General features: G+C 39.9%; 1 protein-coding gene across 7 annotated transcripts in view; it reads right to left on the bottom strand.

The window, feature by feature from the left end:
* Positions 1 to 24,729, bottom strand: part of KANSL1 (KAT8 regulatory NSL complex subunit 1) — a 191,976-nt gene that overhangs the window by 38,003 nt on the left and 129,244 nt on the right. For all 7 annotated transcript variants that reach the window (XM_087893966.1, XM_087893967.1, XM_087893968.1 and 4 more), the window contains one exon: positions 6,560 to 6,701. In XM_087893966.1, the coding sequence (XP_087750092.1) occupies positions 6,560 to 6,701 (142 nt within the window). The remainder of the gene's footprint in view (positions 1 to 6,559; positions 6,702 to 24,729) is intronic.

The raw sequence follows: 24,729 nt of genomic DNA, 5'->3' as shown, positions 1-24,729 counted from the left end.
AATTATACATAGTTCTCAATTTACAACCATTCATTTAGTGATCATTCAAAGTGAAAAAGCGACTTATAACTGCTTTCCACATGTTGCAACATACCCATGGTTACATAACCAAAAGACAGATGCTTGACAACTAGCATGTATTTAAAACTGTTGCAGTGTCCAATGGTCATGTGATCACCTTTTCTGACAAACAAAATCAATGGGGAAATTAGATTCATTTAACAACCATGTTATTAATTTAGTAACTGCACTGATTTAATGACCGTAGCAAGAAAGATCTTAAGTTGAGACAAAACTCACTCAAGTGTCTTGCTTAGCAACAGAAATTTGGTGTCAATTGTGATTGAAAGTTGAGAACTACTGCTCGTTTTTGAACATGAATAGTTACTTTGTGGGATAATAACTTCTTTGCACATATAAAAAGTTCTTGGTTCAATCCCTATCTTGTCCAGGAAAATACCTTGTAAGAGCTTGGAAGGAAAATTCAGTTCATTGACTTCAATGGGCAGATGGTTCTTTATGGTATAAAAGCAGTTTCAAACAATTATTTGTTCTGACTACTGTATAAACTGGGCAAAGCAACTTCTTTGGTGGCTGCAGCGATGATCTCAAAAAAAATTATAAAAAAATAATTATCATGTCTTTAGAGCTAACGTATCTTTTTTGTAACTTGAATAAACAATGCATAGAGCCAACATCTATTTACATGTTTCATGTAAGCATGTGAATATGTAAGCATGTATATTGGAGGCATTTAGTTTATTAGCCAAAACACTGGATTACTTCCAGCAACTAATACAACAACTATTAAGAACTAGGTAACATCACTCGAAGATGCTTATGCCTTCTCAAAGTTTCCCAAAACTAGATCCATGTGCTAGATTTAAAATGACCTGATTCTAAGAAGCAGAAGATTTGAGGAAGAGAGAGATCTAGCAGTTTACCTCCAACCATAGGACAAAAGAGTTTTTGACAAGTATAAACCATGAAAAACTTAATCATCTAGAAAGATTTACAATGGGCTGAGATTTATGAGCTAACAATGACAGAGGAAACTGCATTATATGGAATCAGCTCGGTGGACCTATTAAATGCCACTACTGCAGACACTGATGAATAGTTGCTCTCTAGAATTTTACCTAGAAAATGTCCCAGGCCTATGTGAAAATACAAGGATAAAACCTGGAACTTTTTATATGTAAAGCACGTGTTCTATGATTGAATTCAAACCCTTTTTGCTATCTGGGTTTCAATTTAATATTCATTCATTATAATACAATTAAAGATTCTGTTTATTTAACAAGAACTCTTCTGCTTAACAATTTTCCTTAAGATGGGGAAGGATAACTCAGGATTAATGCAAATGAAAGCTACAAAGGTGGCTTAGAAGGTCACTGGTACAGTACACCTTCCAAACTGGAGTTCTGCAAAACTGGGAGGTTTGTAAGAGGTCCCTAGAAGTTCCATGAGAAACTGGGATTGAAAAATAAATGAACATTGTTTTTTGAACTTTGAATGCCACACAATTCTATTTTTATACATTACAACTCTTTGCTGTTGTAAAACATGGACTGTATGTTAGAAATGAATTTTATTGTAAACTTTTGGGGGGGGTAGGGTTGATTTTTATGCAGGGATTCAAATTATCTAAAAACTATTTCAAGAGTTCCTCTGAGGTATAAAGGTTCAGAATGGTATGTGGGCAGTCATTTTCTGTATTTGCTATTTTTTATGGTAGAGATTCATGATAATTTGAAGATATTTCAAGCTTGATGCTCTGCAGACATATTTGATGTCAGCTCCTGTAACTCCATGCCAGAAGAGCAAATAGTATTGGACTTCATCTCACTAAGGCAACAAGTTGTGCAAGACTGCTACTGCTGAGCTGTAATGGATATGGAAGATTCAGACAATGGACAAAATTTCTCCTTAGCACTTTTTCCTACTGAATACCTTGCTGAATACCTGAAGAGCATTGCTGGTACAGTGGCCTAAGCACCCTGTTATTAACACAGCTGCCTGCAATTTACTGCTGGTTCGAATCTCTCCAAGGCTCAAGGTTGACTCAGCCTTCCATCCTTTCTAAGGTAGGTGAAATGAGGACCCAGTTTGTGGGGGCAATAAGCTGACTTTGTATAAATATACAAAAGTATGAAGGCTATTGCTTAACGCATTGTAAGCCGCCCTGAGTCTCCGGAGAAGGGCGGCATATAAATCAAATTTAAAAAAAAAAAATACTGTCTGGATCCCATTTATACAGGTCATCAGAGAAATAGGAGAAACACATGTGATAAAGACTAATAAAATATTCTGAAATCACTTTATGGCCTATTTGTAGTAACTATGTCAGCAAAGATAAAATAATTCTATCTACTAAGAATAGTCCAAAGGATAGATGTATTTTTGTGCCTGACTCAAAATAATGTGATTTTGGGCAACATGCAACAAAAATAAACATTAAACAGAAAAAAACCCTTTGTACAACTTTTAAAAATAACCCAGTATGTAAAACATAAAACAACAATCAAATATAATAATTAAATAACCAAAACTGACTTTACTAAACTAGATCCAAATACCTGTGGAAAAAGCTATATCTTAAATACTTATTCCAATGATTGCTATCACTACATCCTCTATGCAGTGATGTTTTGCAATATTGTTTTATCTTTTCTGAATAAAATTCTTTGCATTTACTTTAATTTGGCTGCCTTTTCTGTCAAAATCCACAGAACAAGCTTAACTTTTTATTGGTTGTTGTTAGTCAAAGCTACAGACAGAACACCTGAGTGTTATCCACCACTGTCTTAAATTGTCATTTTATCTTATTATATCTAGCAGGGATTAGAAATAAATTAAATCTCAGAATTAATAAATGTAAAAGAAAGTGAACAGTACTATTTTTGAAAGAACTGACTGCTAGGACATTTTCCAACAAAGTAAAAATGGTTCCAATTGTCTTATGGGCTAGGTTTAATTATTACATTTTGAGGCAATAAGTTTTGTTGGCTGAACTTGGTTTTTGGCACAAAAACCCTATTTACTCTGAATGTCAACTTGTACCAGGGAAAGCAGCACCTGGTTCTCTTTAAATCAAGGGAGGCAACTTCACTATCACTCACCATCAATCATATGGGCTGTGATAGTCGGGAGCTGTAATTATAATTGTAGAGGAGTACAAGCTTCTTCATCTTATCTAAATCAAGCTACAACATCAGAAACCAGAAGTGTTATAATTCTCACCTTGGAAACCAGCCCATCTGCTCAGAGTCAAGGCCTTGTTAGTAGGAGACTTCATAGACCTTGAAATCCAGCTGTTGTTACTTAATGCTAGATCATACTGTAATAAGGTCATCTGGTCCTCAATCTGATTTTGGATGAGAAGACTGACCTGGCATGCATTACCAAAGCACTGTCAGATGTCATGTTGAGGCATATGTGAGCCTCCATGCTTGTTATGTCTGCATCATTTCTCTGAAATGTGCCCTTCAAAGTTTCAAGGGCAAATCAGTTAAGAGGGCTGCTTGTCTCTCTATGGTCCAGCTACTAAGTTTGCAGTGAAACAGACCTAACTTGATGGTCCTAGTGGATTTCAACTTGCTTTCTCTATGCCTATAGTCAGAAACTGCTTGGGGGTTTTGACCACTATGGCATCTACGAACCTCATCCAGATTCATGAGAGGAGACCACAACAGAGGTCATATTTGGATCTGATTTCTGTCTTGGGGAAATGGCAACATGATTTGGGGTTGGGGGATGTTAATATCAGTCCCTTGCTATTCACAGTTCTACCTTTTGACCTTGCAGTGCTCTCTAACTGCTTTCTGCTGCAGAGAAAAAAACCCTATTTGATTGGCTGGTCTCAGGTGACTTGAGTGCCCAGTGGAATTATATTATAGATTCATTATTAATTATATTATAGTTTATACCCAAAACTCTGATCATGGTTCAGAGGTCTTAATTATGGCCTAGAACAACATAGAAGAGCCTTGGATCAAATTGTACCTATATGGGGTCTCTTATGATCATGGATCCTACAGAGCTACCTGGTTTAACAAGAGGTCCAGGATATGAAGTGACAAAAGGGACACCTAGAGCACTGATGAAGAAAAACCAAGAACAAATTCAACCAAGCACAGGCAAAGAACCTTTATCAGGACTTACTTTGTGATAGTAAGAGTAATGAAGTGAACTTATTTCTCTGTTTTTAGTGTACTTGAAGACAAACAGACAGCAGCTAAAAGATAATCACATGACCATGGGGGTCAGGTTTGTAACTGGGTTATAAGGGCTTTTGGGGAGGTCCATTGTAACTTGAAATAGTCACTAAGTGATCAGTCATAAGCTAAGGACTACCTGTGCGTTTCTACCCACACCTATCCTTATTCCTAGTTTTATCTTTCAGTATCCAAATTCTTTCCTGATCCATCCCAATTTAGTGCCACAATCAGGAAGAACTGCTGACAGTTGACACAAACAACAGCAGCAAAATCATAAAAAAATTCACTAGACTTAATACTATTACAACTCTGACAGCATCAGAACATCACTTTCTAAATGCTGGAAGATCTTCCCAAATCATTAGGGAGATTGTTAACCTGGTTTTAAAAGAAGGAAATTACTCACAATATAATTTCCTGCCATCAGAAATCATTAGCTCTTTTATTCCTAACATGAAAAAGGGAAACCACTAACCGTTTCTGCTGGAATAATTGATAAATTAATTCTGTAGCACTCTATAGTGCCATTCAAATGTACTACCCTTACACTATTCTATTTTAAGCAAACAAAAGCAAACCAAAAAATGTCATAATTTTCTCCAATATATTTCTATTTAATCATATGAATTATATCCAGTAATGGATTATGATAGAAAGCAAAAGTAAAATGGTTGTATCCAAATGAGTGTCTAACAGATATAATGCATTTGAATTAAATCTATCCTGATTCTTGAGAGGGGAATAATCCAGTATTAACAACTGCAAAGTACATTTTTTAAACAACTGATTTGTCATAGAGTTATGTACTACCTTGAGACTTCTGTAGAATTCTTCATCAAGCAGGAAATGAGATGGAGAGACAATGTGATTGAATTAGTCATTTTTAAATACTGCATGTATCAAATTTTACCTAGCATATAGGACAAAGAAGCAAAGGTTGACCTCTGCATTTCTGGATATATACTTAATGACAGTAGTAACTCAAATTTCCTTTTCTCTTGCCTTAAAAAAAGTAATTAAACACCTGGAAAGTCAGAGAGCAGAAATAAAGGCACAATGATCATTATATTAGCAAGGCCAATGGTTCAGGGCTGGTGTACCTGGAAAAAGTCAATTGAAGTCAAATTAATATCTGGTAATTGAAATGAACAGATTAAATTACAAATTAATCATTCAAATTACATGTTTTCCTAGTAGCAAATTCCTACTTGGCCTAATTTGGGGATATTTATTATTTTATAAGCTTTAAATGACTTAAATTATAGATGACCCTAAAAGGTATATACTCCAACATGTTAACAAAAAAATTAAATAAATTAAAATTATAGAACAGTAATAACAGTAGTAAACTTCACATTCAACATCATACTGTGGAATGACACTCTCTGTAAGACCTAATCGCCCACTACGAGGTGGGAATTCAACATTCTAGCCATCTCCAAAGGCTTTCAAAAGTAGTCAGGCTCAAGAAGCTTTATTAAATGCCAGCAGGGTTGGGCTGATCTAATCTCCTGATTTTACTTCTTTCCCTGTCTGTGCCACATATTCTGGGGAATTTGAAGCCTGGCAAGCTAGAGGTACTAATGAAAATAAACCACCAAGTTGCTTTGCAACTTCTGCTAAAATGTACTTCTAACACCATTCATGTTAGTTATATCTGTGATAAAAATGCTAAATGAAGCCATAAAATGCTAGATGAAGCCATAAAATCCTGTCACCCTCCCTTGATATATGCAATGCAAAACATACATTAAGGTATTTGCAGTATAGGTAATCCTCAACTTATGACCAGAACGGGAACCAAAATTTTCATAGCTAAATTAGGTGATTGTTAAATGAGTCACACCTGTTTTTATTATCTTTCTTTTTTTTTCTTTTTTTTTTTTAATTTGATTTATATGCTGCCCTTCTCCGAAGACTCAGGGCGGCTTACAATGTGCTCAGCAATAGCCTTCATCCTTTTGTATATTATACAAAGTCAGCTTATTGCCCCCACAAACTGGGTCCTCATTTCACCTACCTTAGAAAGGATGGAAGGCTGAGTCAAGCTTGAGCCTTCTTGCCACAGTTGTTAAGCGAATCACTATAGTTGCTAAATGAATCATGATTGTAAATAGCAATCATCTGACTTCAGAATGCTGCAATTGCCAGTTGCCGAATACCTAAGTTTTGATGAAGTGACCTTGGTGCTTTCTGTGAGGGTTGTAGTGTTGAGTACTGGTTGGAAATTCAGTACCATTGTAATTTTAACACTCACTAAACTAATGGTTGTAAGTTGAGGACTACCTGTACTATAATAAATGGTAAAGATCCAAAAGAAGTAACTTTTGCTTTCTTACCTTGTGGGCTCGAATTTGTTTGTATATATCTGTTTGCTGCCGGATTCGGTACTCTAAATCTGAGACATGAGCTTGAAGCCAGTTCCAGCGACTGACAATAGCAGCTCTGTCTGCTGCCCACTGCCATTCTGACCGTCGCCTCCTGGAAAAGAGAGAAATGAGCGTTCTATATTGATGACTGTACACATGCTGCCCCAATTTAAGAACCAGCCGCCCTGACTGCTTTTGTTCTTTTTAACAGCCTTTTTTTAGAAGGGTGGTGGTATAATATTCAATTCTACCAATGTGGAATAAAAAATATGCAAAGAATTGTTAGAGATGAGCATCTAGATTTCTGCTTGATTGTATCTGACTAAAGAACTCCTGACACATTTTCCTAACCTTTCTCATCAATCTCTAAGTTTGGCAATTTACTGTCTCTAATATATTAGGAGACTTTCCTGTTTCCTACACATATTCTTAAATAAAATAAAACTAGAGTTGTTTTGATAAAAATTCTCAATAGAAATGTGATCATGTTGTCCTTGCCTCTTTTCAGCCTTATCAACCCTCTTTATCAACCCTGTATCTCCTCCAAAATGAAATGGAAATTTCCAAACTAGAAATACAGAAAAAAATTATTCCAAATAAGGCGTTATAATATCAAAGAAGAATATTTTTACTAGGCAACTCTTAGAAACTAGCTAATACTGGTCTAAAACATATTTGGCCTTTTGTGTACATACTTTTTTAAAAAGACATCACATTGAAATTAGCTGATAAAAATGATGAGGTAGCTTCTTATTAATATTTTCCCAAACCACATAATCGTACAGCATTATCAACAGCGGCAAAGAAGCATTCACAACATTCCTCTTCAACTACATAGTACTATGTTTTCTCCTCTGGTATTATAAACATAAATCTAATTAACTACACAAAGCCATCACTTGGCTACATAATCAGCAACTAACCGGAATAAAAAAAAAGAGAGAGATGGATGTGAATGTGTTGTACATATAGCAAAAAAAAGAAAAAAGAAAAGAAAAGAAAAGGGGGGGGGAACTGGATAGTTAGCAGGCTCAAATATATTTCTAGGGGAAAGTTGGGAAATGGGAAAGTTCTCACAGAAGAATTTAAGAACATATCAGAAGCAGTAATCTAAGTTTTTAAAGTATGCAGAAATTATTTATATTTCAACTTCTATGTTCTTTTTGTCCAAAGACTCAAAAAGATATACTCTCTGACATACTAGTGATATACTATTCTCATTCCTAAATAAATTAAAGTTATTTTATGTCTACTTAAGGATCTTCTAATAAAAAATTCCCTAACACAACAGCCTCAAAAATTATTTATAGGAAAAGAAATTAGTATGAAAAATTAAGGAGATACTAATTTGATTTTTTTAATTAATAAACTTTCTGCCATACATTTTCAAATATCCACTGACAGTATATATATAAACAGTACACTTGTTTATATACAAATACTGCAGACCAGCATTAATCTGTCTTTCTCATTTTCTATCTAACTATAAACATACATATACCACCCTTATTATAGTATGTATCACAGATAAAACACATCTCACTCATTAGTACCAGAGTTTGAAGGAGTCTCAATGATCAACTTAGATTACCGTAGTTCAGGGGTGTCAAACTCAATTTACTGAGGGCTGCATCAGGGCTGTGGTTGACTGGGGCGGGGAGATGGGTGTGGTTGGCTGGCTGGGTGTGGCCAATTGGCTGGGTGTGGCCAGCTTGACATCACTCCCCAAACTGCTGGCCCGATGTTTACTCTTTGCATTGGGTAGACCGGACCGAAGCGATGCGGGCTGGCTCCTTAAATTTTCCAGGATGGCTCCGCGGGCTAGATCCAACCACATCACGGGATGGATCCGGCCCACAGACCTTGTGTTTGACACCCCTACCGTAGTTGGACTATCAAGAAGTTCTATTGTGAAAAATCCCCTTTTAATTGAACCCATTAATTTGCATCATCACCAACAAAATAACTGAAAATATTAGTCCCTTTGTCAATCTTTCAAGTTCTTAACAATATCTGCAATACTATCTTTTAATAATTGCTGTGCTTGACTAAACATCTATATCTTCTCTGTGTCACAATATAGACAATCCTCATGTTAAGAACATCCAACTTTTTTGCTTACAACTGGACTGCCTATTACTAAAGATGGTGGATGCTGTTCTCCTCTTAAGCTGACAAATCACTGAAGCCGTGCAATATTCTCACAAATAGATGAAACTGTTTTTAATATACAGCTTGCTTTTCAACAGTTCATGAAAACATTGCATGGCTTCAATGATTTATCAGCTCAAAAAAGAAGACTCTTGTCTGCCATTTTTAGTAATAGGCAGCCCATTTCCAAGTATGAGTTCCGTTTTATTTAAAAATTCAAGTTAACGACATACTTAAGACTTGTTCTTATCTTGGGCTGCCTGTATATATTGGGTGACCTTTCTCTGGTACTTTCAGATTTGCCTCAGTCCTTCACGTTAAGGCATAGTATTAAATGAGCATTTGAAACAGGATAAAGATAAATTTATGCTGATTAAGTCTAAAATTCACTTTCTAAATTAAGAAAACCCTAATGTCATTTGCAAATATACTAATAATTACAATATAATCCTCAAAAAGTGTCTTCAGAAAAAGAATACAGAAAACATAACTTCTAAAAGGTGAAAAAGTGAAAATATAGAAGTACTGCACATTAAATATATTTTTTTCATGAGAAAAAGAAATTTTTGAAATATCCAATAAAAAAATCCCTTTTAACTACCAAGTTAATTTCCTAATCTAAGGTAATATTTGCAAATTGCTGCCTGATAGTTTCTTCTTTATTTACTCAAGTTTATCCCTTCTCTCCTTACAAGAATACTGAATTCTGCTCTGCTAATCAAAACTATTGCTGGCCTGGATTAATATTTCAACTTGCATTTCAAAGATCACTTGTTTAGAGCCTTTCCAACTGAAAGTGTTGAAGAAAGCCAGGGCCTCAAAAACATAGAAGATACACACTAAGTAGAGTTTCCTCTTCAGTAGAATTTTGCTACATTAGAAATGCATATTTTTGTACAAACAGCATTAATTTTATCTAGTGCAAGGTACAAACTAAACACATACTTGACATAGGTATGGAGAGTGCATGAAGGACATAAGCACTTAAACCAAAATTAAGACTGACAAAAAGTTAAAATGATGCTATTATCTAGAGAGGAAGTTTCAAGTTATTCATACCAGAGTTAAATCAGAATTTACTGGTTTCAGAGTTCTGGTTTTACCATCAATAAACCAGGAGGAATCATTAAACAAACTGTTGAATCTGAGTTTGTGCTTTACAAATGAAATACAAATGACAACCTCTGGTTTTATGATTCCCAAGCAAGTTCCAGTTCCTGGTTTGCATGTCAATACAGCATGAAAAGAGTATGATCTGTTTATACTGACAACAGAAGCCAACAATAAATGATCACCCATCATGTTCTAACATGCTATTCATTAATGGTAAGCCAGAATTCTATAGAATTCCTAAGCAATAAGTATATAAAAATCAATCCTTCTGTACTAGAGCAGCAGGAGAATTTCTTACTTCATTCATAATACCGAGTCCCAGTTGATTTCCCCACAACATCTGAACAAATTTTTGCAATGTTGTTTTCTAAAGCTTGGTACTGGAATGAGAACTGCAATCATCCCAGGATACTAGGAAGATAGGCATATATTGGGTTTCTACAAGAAGGCTTTCCTTTTTGTTCTTAAAGATGGGGAAATGTTCAAAATCAATCTGTCCATTGTACAGGGAATTAGATAGATGTAGCAGCTTGGTGTAGTGGTTAAAGTACTAGGCTAGAAAATTGGGGACTGAGAGTTCTAGTCCCTTCTTAGGCACAAAGCCAGCTGGATGGCTTTGGGCCAGTCACTCTCTCTCAGCCCCTAGGCCAGTCCTGGCTAACCTTTTTGCCATTGCGTGCCAAAAGTGTGGGGAGCGTGGGGGAGTCGCGTGCGTGCCCACACCCATAATTCAATGACACCCCGCACATGCGCACACGGCCCCCTCGCTGCGCTACCCCCTCTTTTGGCACATGATGGCAAAAAGGTTAACGGTGGGCCCAATAGGCCCGGTAGGCCCATTATTTGCCCTCCCCAGACTCCAGAGATTTTCTTGAAGCCTGGGGAGGGTGAAAACAGCTTTCCCCACCCCCCCAGAGGCCCTCGGGAAACCAGAAATGGCCCATTTTCTGACTTCCAGTGGGCCTGGAAGGCCCCAAAATCAGCTGGCCGGTGCACTAGGGCAACGCTCACGTGCCCACAGATATGGCTCTGCGTGCCACCTGTGGCACCCGTGCCATAGGTTGGCCATCACGGCCCTAGGCAGTGGCAGATCTTTCTGAAAATCTTTCCAAGGAAATTTCAAGGACTCATCCAGGCAGTAGCCAGGAGTAAAAACTGACTCAAAGACACTCCACACACCCCCACAAATTCTACAGCTGCATTCTGTAGCATTTTGTTTTACACATGTAAATATTATTTCTCTAAACAAGTATTATAATAATTTAAATTCTATCCATTCTGCATTGTTGATAGGGAAAGATTTCATTCTACTACATACAGCATATATAAACAGAACACAAAATTCCCCTGCAAGGAAATGATTGGGGGTGGGGGGATGTAATAGCTTCCTGTACTACATATTATTTAGCGGAAGCATACAAAAACAGCACAGAAGAATCTGATGCACTTTGTTTGAAAGTAGAACACTGACTATAATTTTTGAACCTCCTTCAATCACTTCTGAAGGGGGATTTAAATTATGTAATATTTGTTATACCATGCATTTCCAGCAATAAATATTATATATATACACACACACCCTATTACATCCCCCCACCCCCAATCATTCATACATACATACATACATACATACATACATACATACATACATACATACATATGTGTGTGTGTGTGTGAATGAGAAGTATAAAATGCCAAGGGAAATATTTCTCCTGATGATTTCTTTTAAAGAAATTCTCTGAGTCACAATAAATGTCTGATAACCCTTGATTTCTACTTTGAAATTTTGTTATTTTTAGAACAATCTGAAGAGTATTTTAATAGTTATGGCATTATGTATAATAATACTAAGTTAAACCAAGCTCCAAATTCCTGTCTTCATGGGTACTAAATCTTTACAGGTAGTCTCCTTTAATGGCTGGTTGTTTAATGACTACTCAAAAGTTACAGCAGACTAAAAGTACTTACAACTCTTTCTCAAAACGATGACTAAAAAACACACATGCACAGAAACAATTTTGGATGCTTGCAACTATCAGATATTCTGATAGTTGCAGTAATAGTAATCTTAACTATTGTACAGTCTCAATTATAGGGCACCCTATAGAAATATAGAAATAAATGAAAGACAATGAGACATTTCACATGCAAAAGCAAATGCAATTTCAGCGCAAGCTCTGAAATAAATCAAAGGTCACTTTTGCAGACATAATGAAAGTATGTAAAGGAAGTCTTGGAGCAGTGCTCTAGGAAAGCACAGATTCTAAGGACAGTAAGAAATTATCCTATGTATCTATTAAATATTGAACTCCACGAAGTTCCACTTCTACCTTTTGAAAAAGTTAGGGCAATCTAGAAGAAAAAAAAATCTTGCAAATGTCCCTTATCTTTCTTAAAAGCGTACAAAATATTACATTTTAATAATCTCATAGAGCAGTAAAAATTAGCTTTCCCTTTTTAATATATTACTTAATATTTTAGCGTATTTTACTAGCTTTCCTGAACGTGTTTTTATCCTATTTAGTTTTCCAACCAATTATTTAAAAATAAAATTAGTATTTTTCAATTCTGTTTCCAAACATTTCTAACTATCACAATTCTGTTTCAGCTACCAACCACATTAGAAGTCCTTGTAAATATCTTTGTTTTTAGACCATTATTATGAAAATGCATTTCACCTTTCTGTAAAATCTAAATAACTATTTTTTAAACCCCTTGTTTACCTTCTCCTTCAATCTGCACAATTGTAGGAGAGAAAGGGTCATGCTGACAAAGTAAAAATCCTTGCAGGCTATGAAAGAAACCTGGCATGTCAATCAACAGTTTGGTGGCTACTGGCAATGCCTAAGCTGCTGCTGGTGAAGGCTGGAAGCAATTATAAGCACTCTGCCCTCCCCATCTTCTGGTGTGATGGAGCAAATTTAACTACATGGATGCTTCGCAGATTACATGTGGCCCACAGACTGTATGCTATGCAGGCCTAATCTAAAGTAATTGTTCGTTTTACATAACGTAGTTCAACCTTCTTTAATAGGAAAGAGGGAAAAATGCTAAAAAATATTTGCCAACAGCTGGTCAGGAAGAGTATAAAGAAAACATGAACAAATAAGGAGATGGTACTGTAAGATTGCAAACCAACTTTTCTAACCCTGAATCTTCAAGTGTACTGAACTGTAACTACCATCACCATCTTGACAGTTGGAGTCTATTCCTGTCAGAAGGCATGTTTGTAGAAGACTAGCATATATCTCAGTTAAGCCAATTCACTTACCACTAGGTGCACTTAGATATGACTGCATCTCCCAAACATGGGACCCAGGTATAATCTTTAAAAAACTATTACAAGGTTATCTAAAGAAAAATACAGCATGACATTTTATCAACATTTGAAAGAAAGGGTTGATTAAGTAGGCAGGACCAAATCTTATTTGTTTTAAAATATTTCTATCATAGTCCATCTTAAGAACAAAACTCTGAGCATCTCACAACCATAAAAACCAAAAATAATGCATCTAAGTCTTGTTCTATACTTGTTCATCCCACTTTCTTCTCTTCAACTCTTGAAAGACTATTTCAAGAGTTCTAAATTATTATATGTATTATTATTATATGTATAATAATTTAGAACTCTTGAAATAATCTTTCCCAAACTGGATGCTCTACAAATATGTTGCTATCACTGTTTATTCTATTTTAATTCTACCAGACTCCAAAAAACTTTGGGTAACATACAAAATAAATAACATACAAATAAGTAAACTGAAATACAATAAAAAGTAATCCAGAAAAGAAATTAAAGATAGATGCAAAATGGCAATTCAGGTAACACAACAATCCCAATATCTCAAATTGGGTATGAGGCAGTGGTGAAATGCTACCGGTTAAAATTGGTTCGGGAGAACCAGTAGTGATAAAAACTATCAGTTCGGGCGAACTAGTAGTAAAAAAAAGCTACCGGTTCCTCCGAACCGATATTTCCAACGATCAGCTGTGCCACCAATTTAAAATTGCTAGAAAGCAAATCGTATGGCACAGCTGTTTCCCCCCCGCTCTACTACTTACCTTCCCAAGCCTCTTTTTTCCATGCACAGCCCGTTTGGTGCATACTATGCATGCATGCGCGGGCAGTGTGCGTTGGCGTGCACGCGCGGGCAGCAAACCGGTAACAAACCAGGGAACATTTTACCACTGGTGTGAGGCATCTCCCATCCACCCTATTCTAAGGCCTGGAAAAAGTCAGAGGCCACGTTTCTGGTCTCAAAAGATGACATTGTTTAAATAAAAGTATCTGGAGCAGACCCACTCTTCTGGATCATACAATACTAGGCAGTAACCATGGAAGATAGGTGGTCCCTCAAATAATTAGGCCCAGAGGTGGGATTCACTTACCTTCCCTACTGGTTCACAAATGTGAGCTGTAAAACTTCTGCCAGTCTAACTTGTATGAATGAATTCAAGATTTCTAGTTTCTTTAGTAATGTCCATTAAACAAGGGTCTGAATGGTAATTTCTTCTATTGAAGGAAGATGCTTATGTAGATATGTGCTCAGTAGATCAGTTTTACGCTACAATAAGATTAATTTTATGTACATAAATAAAGGACATTATCATTTTTTGCCTGGATAATTTAAAATTCTTTCTACAAAAACAGAATTTATCCTGTAACTTCAGAATAATGGAGGGGAAAAGGCAGAGGTGGACATCTCAGAATTAAATTGCCCGCATGGTACATATTTGCTGTCAGGGCCTCTGAAGTTTTAAATTTCAGGATGTGGGTGTGCTGCAACATCTATTAAGAAAATGCAGGCAAAACCAAAACAGCTCCAAAACATTTCCAGAGTTTACAAATCTACTGGAGACCTTAATAAAATTAAAGTAATCCTTTTTTATACTTCCAGTATGGATCATGTTCTAAAAAGTTGGGTTATTTCTTCAGCCACAAAACATAAGCTTGTTGGCATCTGAACACAGATTAGATTTTATGAGTGACCTTTTTTTACAACCAGGTTTTCTTTATCAGACCCAGAGAAAGAATGAATGTAGCTAATACGGCTTAATGTCCTTAGACCACAGACGTTAGTGCAAGATAGTAGAAGACCAAGGAAGCAAAATCAAATGTCAGGGATACTTTTATCACACCCACGGTTGTGGCCTTAGCAAAGCCAGCACCACAGGCTCCTTGACTGACAAGGACAACCTCTTGTAAATTTAAGCAGATGGCACTTGTAAAAAGGAAACTGCATGCACATGGGTATAGGAGCTGGTAGTAACTGAGGTTTCACCCCACCTCCTTCTGTAGACCAATGTCGCAGTACAGAAAGGAAAGAGGAGGGCAGCAGAGAGAGAAAATAAACAAATGCACGCTGGGAAGGTCTCTATCCTTTATTTATTTATTTATAAAGAATGGGAGGATAGAGGGGAAAAAATTAAAGAGAATAACTAGACAGAGGAGGAAGAACCACCACCAGGATGACTGGAATGTATGAGCTAAGCCTCTGAGTTATAAATACTGCAGCAACCAGGCAAGCTAAATAGGATGAATATACATTACTTCCTTTTGTTAAGGGATGGGCGGGGAGGGTAGGTTTCTTCCTTTCTTCCTCTCCTCTGAAGCACCGTTAGATTCATATATATGCCTCTATACAGAAAGGTGCTTATTATGTTTTTAAAACCTCTAGAGGGTTAATATCAGTATAGTACAGAATGAAAATGAAAGAAGCAACAGTATCTAAGGCTTCTGCCTTACGCAGATGCTGGAGAATGTGTATACATGCATATTTCCTGCTTCTCCAAATCTTCACATGAAAATGGCCCAATATGTGTGTGTGTTGGGGGGGGGGGAGAATGAGTACAAGCACTTGTATTTTTTGCTTCCCGGTGGCAGTAATTAAGGCTTCCCTGTGAGAGGGGGTTGTGCCCTAGGTTTTTAAGAAGGCTGTGGTCTGCCCTCATTTTAAGAAGCTGTTGCTAGATTCCCCCGTTAGATAATTTTTGACCTGTTTCCAATTTTTCTTTTGGGGGAAGGTTGTTGAGAAGATGGTTCTACGGCAGCTCCACAGGTTCCTAGATAAAATTGATTATCTAGACCCCTTCCAGTCAGGGTTCAGAGCCGTAGATATGGGATTAAAACAAAATTGGTCACACTTTTTGATGATTTTCGGTGGGGGTGGGATGGTATAGTGCGTCCATCCTTGCTTTATTTGACCTCTCAGCAGCCTTTGATACATTTAATTATGGTATCCTTCTGGGGTTGGAATTGAGGGGTTCTGTGTTGTTCTGATCACTTCCTTCCTCAGGTCACTCTAAGTCAGTATTGACAGGAAGCAAGAGGGCTTGGTACTCTCCCTGATTCTATTTAACATGTTCATGAAACTGCTGAGTAAGACCATCTGCCACCATGGACTGAGATATCATCAATATGCAGCTATAAGTCTCAGCCCATGGTGAGTTAAGGAATGCTGAGAACTCCCTTTCATAGTACTTGGGAGGCCGTTGAGAACCATTAAGATGGGGAGCAATGGGCTGAAACTGAACTCTAGCAAGACCAAATAGCTCTGGTTTGGATTTATTTGGTTCATGGAAAATGCCATCTCTGATCTTGGGTGGGGTGGCACTGTCCCAGACAGGCCCAGTGAATAATCTGTGGGTTCTCCTGGACTCATGACTTCTGTTCAAAAAGCAAGTGGCAGTCATGGCCAGGACAACCTTTGCACTACTGTGGGCTGTGCACCAGTTACACCATTTCCTGGATTAACAATCCCTGTCCACAGTCGCTCACAACCTAGCCACCTCCTGCCTTGACTAGTACAATGGTTCATGGAGCTGCCCACAAAAAGTATCCAGAAGCTCCACTGGGTTCAAAATACAGTGGCATGCATGGTTTTGTGCAGACTCAGGGATGCACATGTGTCACCTTCTCCTGTGGGAGCTGAACTGGCTGTCAATTTGCTTCCAGGTAAAATTCAAGGTGCTGGTTGTCAAGCCCTACATGACTTGAGACCAAGTTATCGGAAGGATCATCTCTTCCCAGTTACATCCACCCAACCCACCCAGAGCAGGAGAGCAGAGATTGTTGCAGGTCCCACTTCCTATGGAGGTATATCTGGTGGGACTCAGAATAAAAATCCAGTATATAAATAGTAACAATATTATCCCCCACCCTCCAACAACAACCAATCAGATATCCCACCCGTTGGGCTCCAGCCCATTCTAGATTCCCCAGACCTGTTGGCAAAACCAGGTCTTCAGGCCTTGTAAAAGAGTGTCAAAGTGGGGGCCAATCTGTTCTCCACGGTGGTTCCAAAGGAAGGGAGCTACCACAGAAAAAACCCTTCTTTTCTCTAAGCAGCCCAGTGTCACTGAGAGTGAGTGGGGGTCTATATAAATTATCTTCATAAATAAACGAACATGATATACCGTATTTTTCAGCGTATAAGACGCACCTTTTCCCCCCCAAAAAGAGGGTGAAAATCTGGGTGCGTATTATACTCCAAATGTAGCCCCGCCAAGCTTCTCAAACGGAGGTTTCAGAGGCTGAAAAAAGCATCAGAAAAGAAGCTCCAGAAAAAAGCCCCCAAACAGAGCTTCAGAAAAGAAGCCCCCAAACAAAGCTTCAGAGGCTTTTTTTTCTGAAGCTCTGTTTCGGAGGCTTTCAGAGGCAGGAAAAAAAGTTTTTTCTGAAACAGTTTCAGAAGTTTCAGAGGCAGGAAAAAAAAAAAAAAGCAAGGCACAGAGCTCACAACCAAGGAACCTGTTGCTAAAATTCACCTCTGGGAACAGCTGATTGGGGGTATTCCAGGAGGCCATCCACCTGCCAATCAGCCTTTTTCTTATTTTCCTCCCCAAAAACTAAGGTGGGTCTTATACTCCGAAAAATACGGTATTCATTATCCTAATAATTTTAGTGGATTATTTTACTTAAACTCACTTTTTACTTTGAATGAAAAGGTCTGATTTGTTTTCTAATAGCTCTATGGTTGTTGTTGTTTTTTTTAAAAAATCTTGAGTTTATTTGGAATTAGGAGCTCTAAATCCACTAACTTGATCATCTTTGATAGAACTGCCCTCCGATCTTGGTGAGGACTAGAAGATCATGCGCTAATTAGATATGATAGACATTAGTGGAGTATACCCCATAGAACAACAGGCTGAGGAAGGATGTCTCCAATACTAGATTGAGAATACTGTTAGGTGCACGATAAAAGCAGTCTTCGACTTACGGCCACAATTGAGCCCAAATTTTCTGTTGCTAAATGAAACATTTGTTAAGTGAGTTTGCCCCATTTTATGATTTTTCTTGCCACAGTTGTTAAGTGGATCACTGTAATTGTTTAATTAGTCAAATTGTTGTTAAGTGAATTTGGCTTCCCCATTGACTTTGCTTGTCAGAAGGTCACAAAAAGGAATCACGTGACCCTGGCACATTGCAACCATCATAAATATGAGTCAGCTGCCAAGCAGCTGAATTTTGATCACATGAATCATGAGGATGATAAAACAGTCATAAGTGTGAAAACTGGTCATAAGTCACTTTTTTCAATGCCATTGTAACTTTGAACGGTCACTAATTGAACTGTTATAAGTTGAGGACTATCTGTAACTGGTTTTTGTTTTCGTTTCTGAAAGAAACTGAAAATATTGATGATAATCTTTTCAGCCTTCCATACAGGGTAATTTACTCTATTTTAATGTAGGAGAGGAATTTAACTCTATGTCCAAAAGACAGTGGAGAAATGGCAGCATCCGCACCAGATGCACCAACACAGCCAAAAAGACAACCATAACATTGCAATCAAAACCTTGCTCGTTTGTTTTGATTCCCCCTGCAGAAGCCCCTGTGGAGAAGGTGGTCAATTTAGATGAGAGAAAATGCTTTTCTGGAGTTGTATCTTAGTTGTGGAATCTTGTACAGGGAAGTCCAGCTACTTCTCTTATCTCGTGGATCTATTACCCAATGGCAAAAACTTTCCACTATACAAAATCCCCTTCCATATTGGTTTGTAAGTTTTTCTCACTCTTGGTCTTCTAGCATATAGCCAAAATATAACTTTTTAGGAAGTCATTTATGCTAATTAAATGTCCAAGAGAATCTAACTTGCTTGAATTGAATTTTATTTTTACAATTATATTATTACAAATTTTATTACTTCATCCTACCATGGACATTTTATGTAAATATAACTAAAATAAACAATACCCCAAAATGTCTTCCTCCTCCTATTTTCCCCAGAACAACAACCCTGTGGGTTGAACTGGGAGAGAATGATTGGCCTGAAGTCACGCATCTGGATTTCATGGCTAAGATGAGACTTGAACTCATAGTCTCCTGCTTTACCCACAACACAGCCTGCAAAAAGTTAAAATCTACCCGAAAACACATCTGATTCCAAAGTTTGTTATCAGGAGAGGAGACAAGAAGCCATCTTGTACAAATTCAGATACATTCCTAAGCCTTCTTCCTCTTATACTAGTTTCCACAATGAAATCCCTTTTCATTATAAAAATAAAACCCTAACGATTTAATACTTGCTGACAAAGGGATAAAGTGTTATTAGATACTATGAAGTGTCAGAACGGATGTTGCCTTACCTGAAAATCCCTTCTATGTGCACTGCTTGAGAATCCAAAAGCATGAATTATTCTTGGTCTGTCAGCCAGAGACTGAGTGAACATGTCTTTAAATTTTGTTGACTCCACCTGCACCGCCGGGCTGAAGTTCAGTTTTGTTCACGAAGGAGGAGACAAGAAGAATGTCAAGGAGAGCCAACCGTAACTGAATAGCAGAAGCTGGCTAGGGCAGATTGGATTCTCAAGCAGCGCGCATAGAAGGAACGTTCAGGTAAGGCAACGTCCGTTCTCCAGCGCACTGCTTGGAGAATCCAAAAGCGTGGGATATACCCAAGCAAGTACTACAGAGGGAGGGAGGCTGAATGCTCCTGGGTGGCGGTTGTAGAGTGGACTGTTTGCAACACACGCCGTCCGAAGGACACCTCAGTCGAGGCAAAGGAGTCAACCTTGTAATGGCGGATGAACAGTGTAAATGAAGTCCAGGTGGCCACCCTGCAAATGTCGGTCACAGAAATCTGGGTAGCCCAAACCGCAGTTGTGGAAGCACTCCTTGTCGAGTGTGGCAGGATCCTTCCCAGCAGGGGCCTATTCCTGAGCATGTATGCCTTGCATATGCATGCCTTAATCCAGCGGCTGATAGTAGAGGAGGATACTTTCCTGCCCATTGATGCAGGAAGGAAGGAAACAAAGAGCACCTCAGATCTCCGGAAAGGTGCAGTCCGTTTAATGTACCTGCGGAGGGCCCTCCTGACGTCCAAGGTATGCTACTGGGCTTCCAGGCGGTGTCTTGGGCCCGGGCAGAAATCAAGTAGCACCAGGTCCTGTGAGCAATGGTATAATGAATTGACCTTGGGCAAAAAGGAGGGATCCATCTGCAGGACTACTCTGTTCGAATGGGAGATACAGAGGTCACTCCAAATGGATAGGGCAGCAATCCCAGAAACTCTTTGTGCAGAAGTGATTGCCACCAGGAAGGGGACTTTCAGAGTCAGAAACCGGAGGCTGATGGATTCCAAAGATCCGAAGGGAGGCAAATGAGCGCTTGGAGAACCAGTGAAAGGTCCCATATTGGGTAGCAGTGGAGAGGTGGAGGGTGGCAGCTCCTCTAAGAAACTACAAATCCTCGGGTGCTGGGTAAGAGGGTAATCAACAGTACCCGGTAGGACAGTGTGCAAGGCCACCACTTGCCTACGAAGAATGCTTGGGGTCAGACATTTGTTGAAACTGTCCTGGAGGAATTCAAGGATGTCAGACCCGGAAGCTGAGGTTGGATCAATGTGCTTCCGGGAATACCACAAGCAAATCCAGTAAATCCAGTTCGTAGAGTCTCGCCTGGAAGCTTGAATGGTGATGATCACCCGCCCTGAAAGGTTGTCCTTCCTCAGGAGGATCCTCTCAAGTGCCAGACGGTCAACTGGAGCCACTGAGGCTCTGGATGCAGAATGACCCTCTGGCTGAGAGAGATCCTGTTCCGGGGAATTCTCCAGGGACGGGCGACAGAGAGACTCACTAGGTCCGCATACCACGGACGGCGCTGCCAATGAGGGGCAATCAGAAGAACGTCTGCACTCTCTGCCAGGATTTTGCGCACCTGTCTGTAAGAAGACGGCATAATTTTTCGTTTGTCCTTTTCCTCCACCAATAGTGGGTCCAAAGCTTCCCCGAAGAGGTTGGAACCTTTGTACGGTGCCAATGCAAGGCGCCACTTGGATTTCATGTTCGCCCTCCAGTGACATAACCAAAGGAGGCGACGAGATGTGACAGTGGAGGCCAAGGCGCGGGAAGCGAATTTCACTGCATTCAGAAAAGCGCCAGCAGAATATTCGGGGCTGCTACCAGTTTGTTGTTATCTTGGTGCAGCCTTGTATCTTCTGGGGGGAGGTGTTCTTGAAGTTGATGTAGCCAAATCAATGACCCTCAATTAAAGAATAACACCGAAGTAGCAGCCCTAATGGCCCAGGATGCCATTAGGGTGAGTCTTGCGGAAGGCGAGTTTAGCTTTACGGTCCTCCGTCCGCAGGCCGTCTGCAATAATTACGTGCCGCTAGAGAACAAGGCTGGTTCCATGGCCGTTGAATCAGTTCTGTGAAAAGTTCAGGACAGGGAATAAACTCAGCTCCGTCTTGGGAACCGTAAACAACACATTGTGGGGATTGGACGCCTTCTGTCGATCAGGTTGACTTTTGGAAACAGCCAAACAAGTCATGATTTTAGCCTTATGTAATAAGGATTTAAAGAGATAGGTACGGAAGAGACGTGTAAATGAGTGTCTGTCAGGCTCCAGACCGTCATCAGAAAATTCCATGGCCCCACGGTCTTCGTCATCTAGCAAGGAATCCTCGCTATGGATCGAATCCTGTTGAGAAGATCCATCATGATCAAGCCCACCAGACGGCTGGGCGAGTGGCTGGGGCGCCACTGACACAGAGGGAAACTGAATGCCTTGTGATGTCCAGTTGACAGGATTTTGGAAATCGTCTCAGAGACTAAGGCCTGAATGTTACAGGACAGAGTCGGGTCCAATCCTTCCCCAGCGCGGAGTCCTGCGGCTGTGGGGTGAATGTTGCTGTTGGGGCCGAAGATAGCGACGGAGGATGGTTTGGAGCCACCACTCCAGGCCCTGTAGATAAGGAAGGCTGAGAGGAACATTGCCCACCAGTATCTGGAGACTGGAGGGGAACAACAGGAGAGGATGCACCCTGGACAGCTGTTGGCAGAGGGCGAGGGTTCATACCAGTATCCAGAGCAGCCGTGGACATTGTCGCGGTCCCCTGATGGCCCGAAGCATTGGGCTTCTTGCGAGCCAAGGCAAACTGCCTTTCTAGGGCTCGATTCCTCCTATTAGCATCCTTGGCATCTGCCGAGGAATGCCCGGATCCCCGGGAAGAAGTGGGCTTGTCAACACCAGGAGCGTGTTTGGTGCCCTTCTTGGCTCCTTTGCACGCAGACTTTTGAACCCTAGGGGAACTGTAGGTTTGCTCGAGATCTGAGGAAAGCTCAGAGTCAGCCATGGATAGATATTGTAATTTTTTAAAAAAAATTATGGCGGGATGAGATCAGAAGGATAAGGAACTCACAGTCAAACTTATCTACTTGGATCAGTTCAGCGAGAAGACGACTTTGGCGCTAACAGCAAAGCGTCTCTAGAGCGCTCAGAGATGGAAATCACAAATGACAGACAGCAGTGAAATGGCTGATCCAGTCATCAGTTAATGGCGGGTGCAGAAGTAAATCCGTGCCCCCTGCACAGCTTCACTAATTGTCCCCTGATAAACGCACAAGAGCTAGGCCGCTCCTCCGTGCTCCAGCGACTCGAATTGCAGCAGTAACAATGGCACATGGGTAAATTATTCCTCAGCCCCTCTGCAGCAGGCCGTTGAAAAACAAAATGGCGCGAAGATGGGAAAGGCCCTCCAGCACCTCCACGGTCCTGTGAGTGAGTCGAAAAGCATATGAACACTAAAGAGCATTCCAGGTGCAGCGAAGCCCAAATTCTTGCCGCAGCAGACCTGGGCACTGACTCCGAAGCCACTCTGTAAGTCCATGGAGCTGAAAGAAGGTGGCGGCGGTTGTGCTGGCAAGCCGGGGAATCAGCGCGCACACCGGCGGCAAAGTTAAGCCAAGCGGAGATGTCCGATGGACAGAGCTCCACGGTGATGTTTCTGAAGGTACGGGCAGCAGGAGCCAGCCTGGAGCCCCAGGAACCACTCACCGACCGCCAGCAGCGGAAGAGGGTCGATCACAAAGTCCAAACTCCTCGAGCATAAGACGATGCAGCTCCAATAATTGTGAAAATAAAGACAAGTGGATGTTGAAGAATCCAAAGTCATGGGTGAAATTTCAATCAAATTTCTTGCAGAGGAACTCCAAAGCAGTCTCTGTAGCCTGACTGAGTGAACGAAACTGAACCTCAGCCTGGCGGTGGAGGCGGAGTCAACAAAATTTAAAGACATATTCACTCAGTCTCTGGCTGACAGACCAAGAATAACCCACGCTTTTGGATTTTCCAAGCAGCGCGCTGGAGAAAAAGAAAAATCCATTAGGGTTGGGCAAGTTCTAATTGTTTGTGTGAGTTTTCAGTCCAGCCAACACCAATGGAAAAAATGTATCTCAAGGAGCTCTATTATTACAACATGATTCTCCCAGCTACTGCAATAGAGTTATACTATTATATAGTATATATAGAGTTATACCAGGCTAGGCAGAGTTATTATCTATGGCGATCCCATTCTACTTCAGCTGCTCTTAAGACTAGAACAGAAAGAAGGGAAATTTCCAAGCAATCCTTTCCTCCCCAAAACATATAATATGAACAACTGACCAAAGGCCTGGGGGAGGGAGGGGGGAGGAAGAGAAAGGAAAAGGGAAACGGTGGGGGAAGCGAGAGAGAGAGGGATAGAGGGAGGGAGAGAGAGAAATATCTTATTAATAACCATCCAGAATCCTGTGAAATTTAAGAATAGAAAAAAAAAATAGTAATGATTTAATTCTTTTTAACTCTCTCCGTGTGTGTGTGTGTGTGTGTGTGTGTGTGTGTGTGTGTGTGTATCCTCTAGCCTTCCCTAAAAAGTTTTAGGATATTTTCCTTTCCTGCTAACCTCAGTCCTAAGATAACTGTAAAGTAACTCAGCATTCCCCTCTGCATGAGCAAATAGTCAGAAGAGATAACATTAAGCAGAAGCAATGGGAGATCTCACTTGCACTTTTTGCTGACAGCATCTGATTAGCTTTCAAACTAAGACTTCAGATTTTTAAAAGTAAAGATATAACCAAATAATCATCTAGGGAGACAAATGTTTAAGATACCCCCACCCACCTGTGACAAAAACATATGCTGAATACCACTGAGTCTTCAGAAAAGCCCCCTCCTTAGATCAAAGTCCAAAACATTTCAAGAACTTAGTCCTAATGACTGTTTTAACCAGAAACTACAAGAGTTTTCTTTGCACAGTTTTTTAAAAACAGCAATACAAATGGGAGAGAGAGATTGGTAAACATTACCAGCACTTTATCACCACATTATAATGGGAAATTGTTATCTAATTCATCAGGGAAGAACCTAATACCCTCTAGATCAGTGATGGCTAATCTTTTTGCTGTTGCGTGCCAAAAGCAGGGGGAGCACCGGGGGGGGGGGATTGTCACGCGTGTGTATGCCCACACCCATAATTCAATGTCTCCCGCACCACGCCCTCCCCACGCATGCACGTGCAACTCTCCCTAGCGCTCCCCTGCACATGCGCACACAACCTCCACTTTCCCATTTTGGGCCTAGCATGCCTCCCTGAAACCTTCGGAGGCCAGAAACG

This window comes from Pantherophis guttatus, chromosome 4 (genome assembly GCF_059756535.1).
Source record: "Pantherophis guttatus breed Tessera chromosome 4, ASM5975653v1, whole genome shotgun sequence".
NCBI lineage: Eukaryota > Metazoa > Chordata > Lepidosauria > Squamata > Colubridae > Pantherophis > Pantherophis guttatus.
The sequence above is the reverse complement of the archived record's forward strand: the minus strand, read 5'-3'. Positions and strand labels throughout refer to the sequence as shown.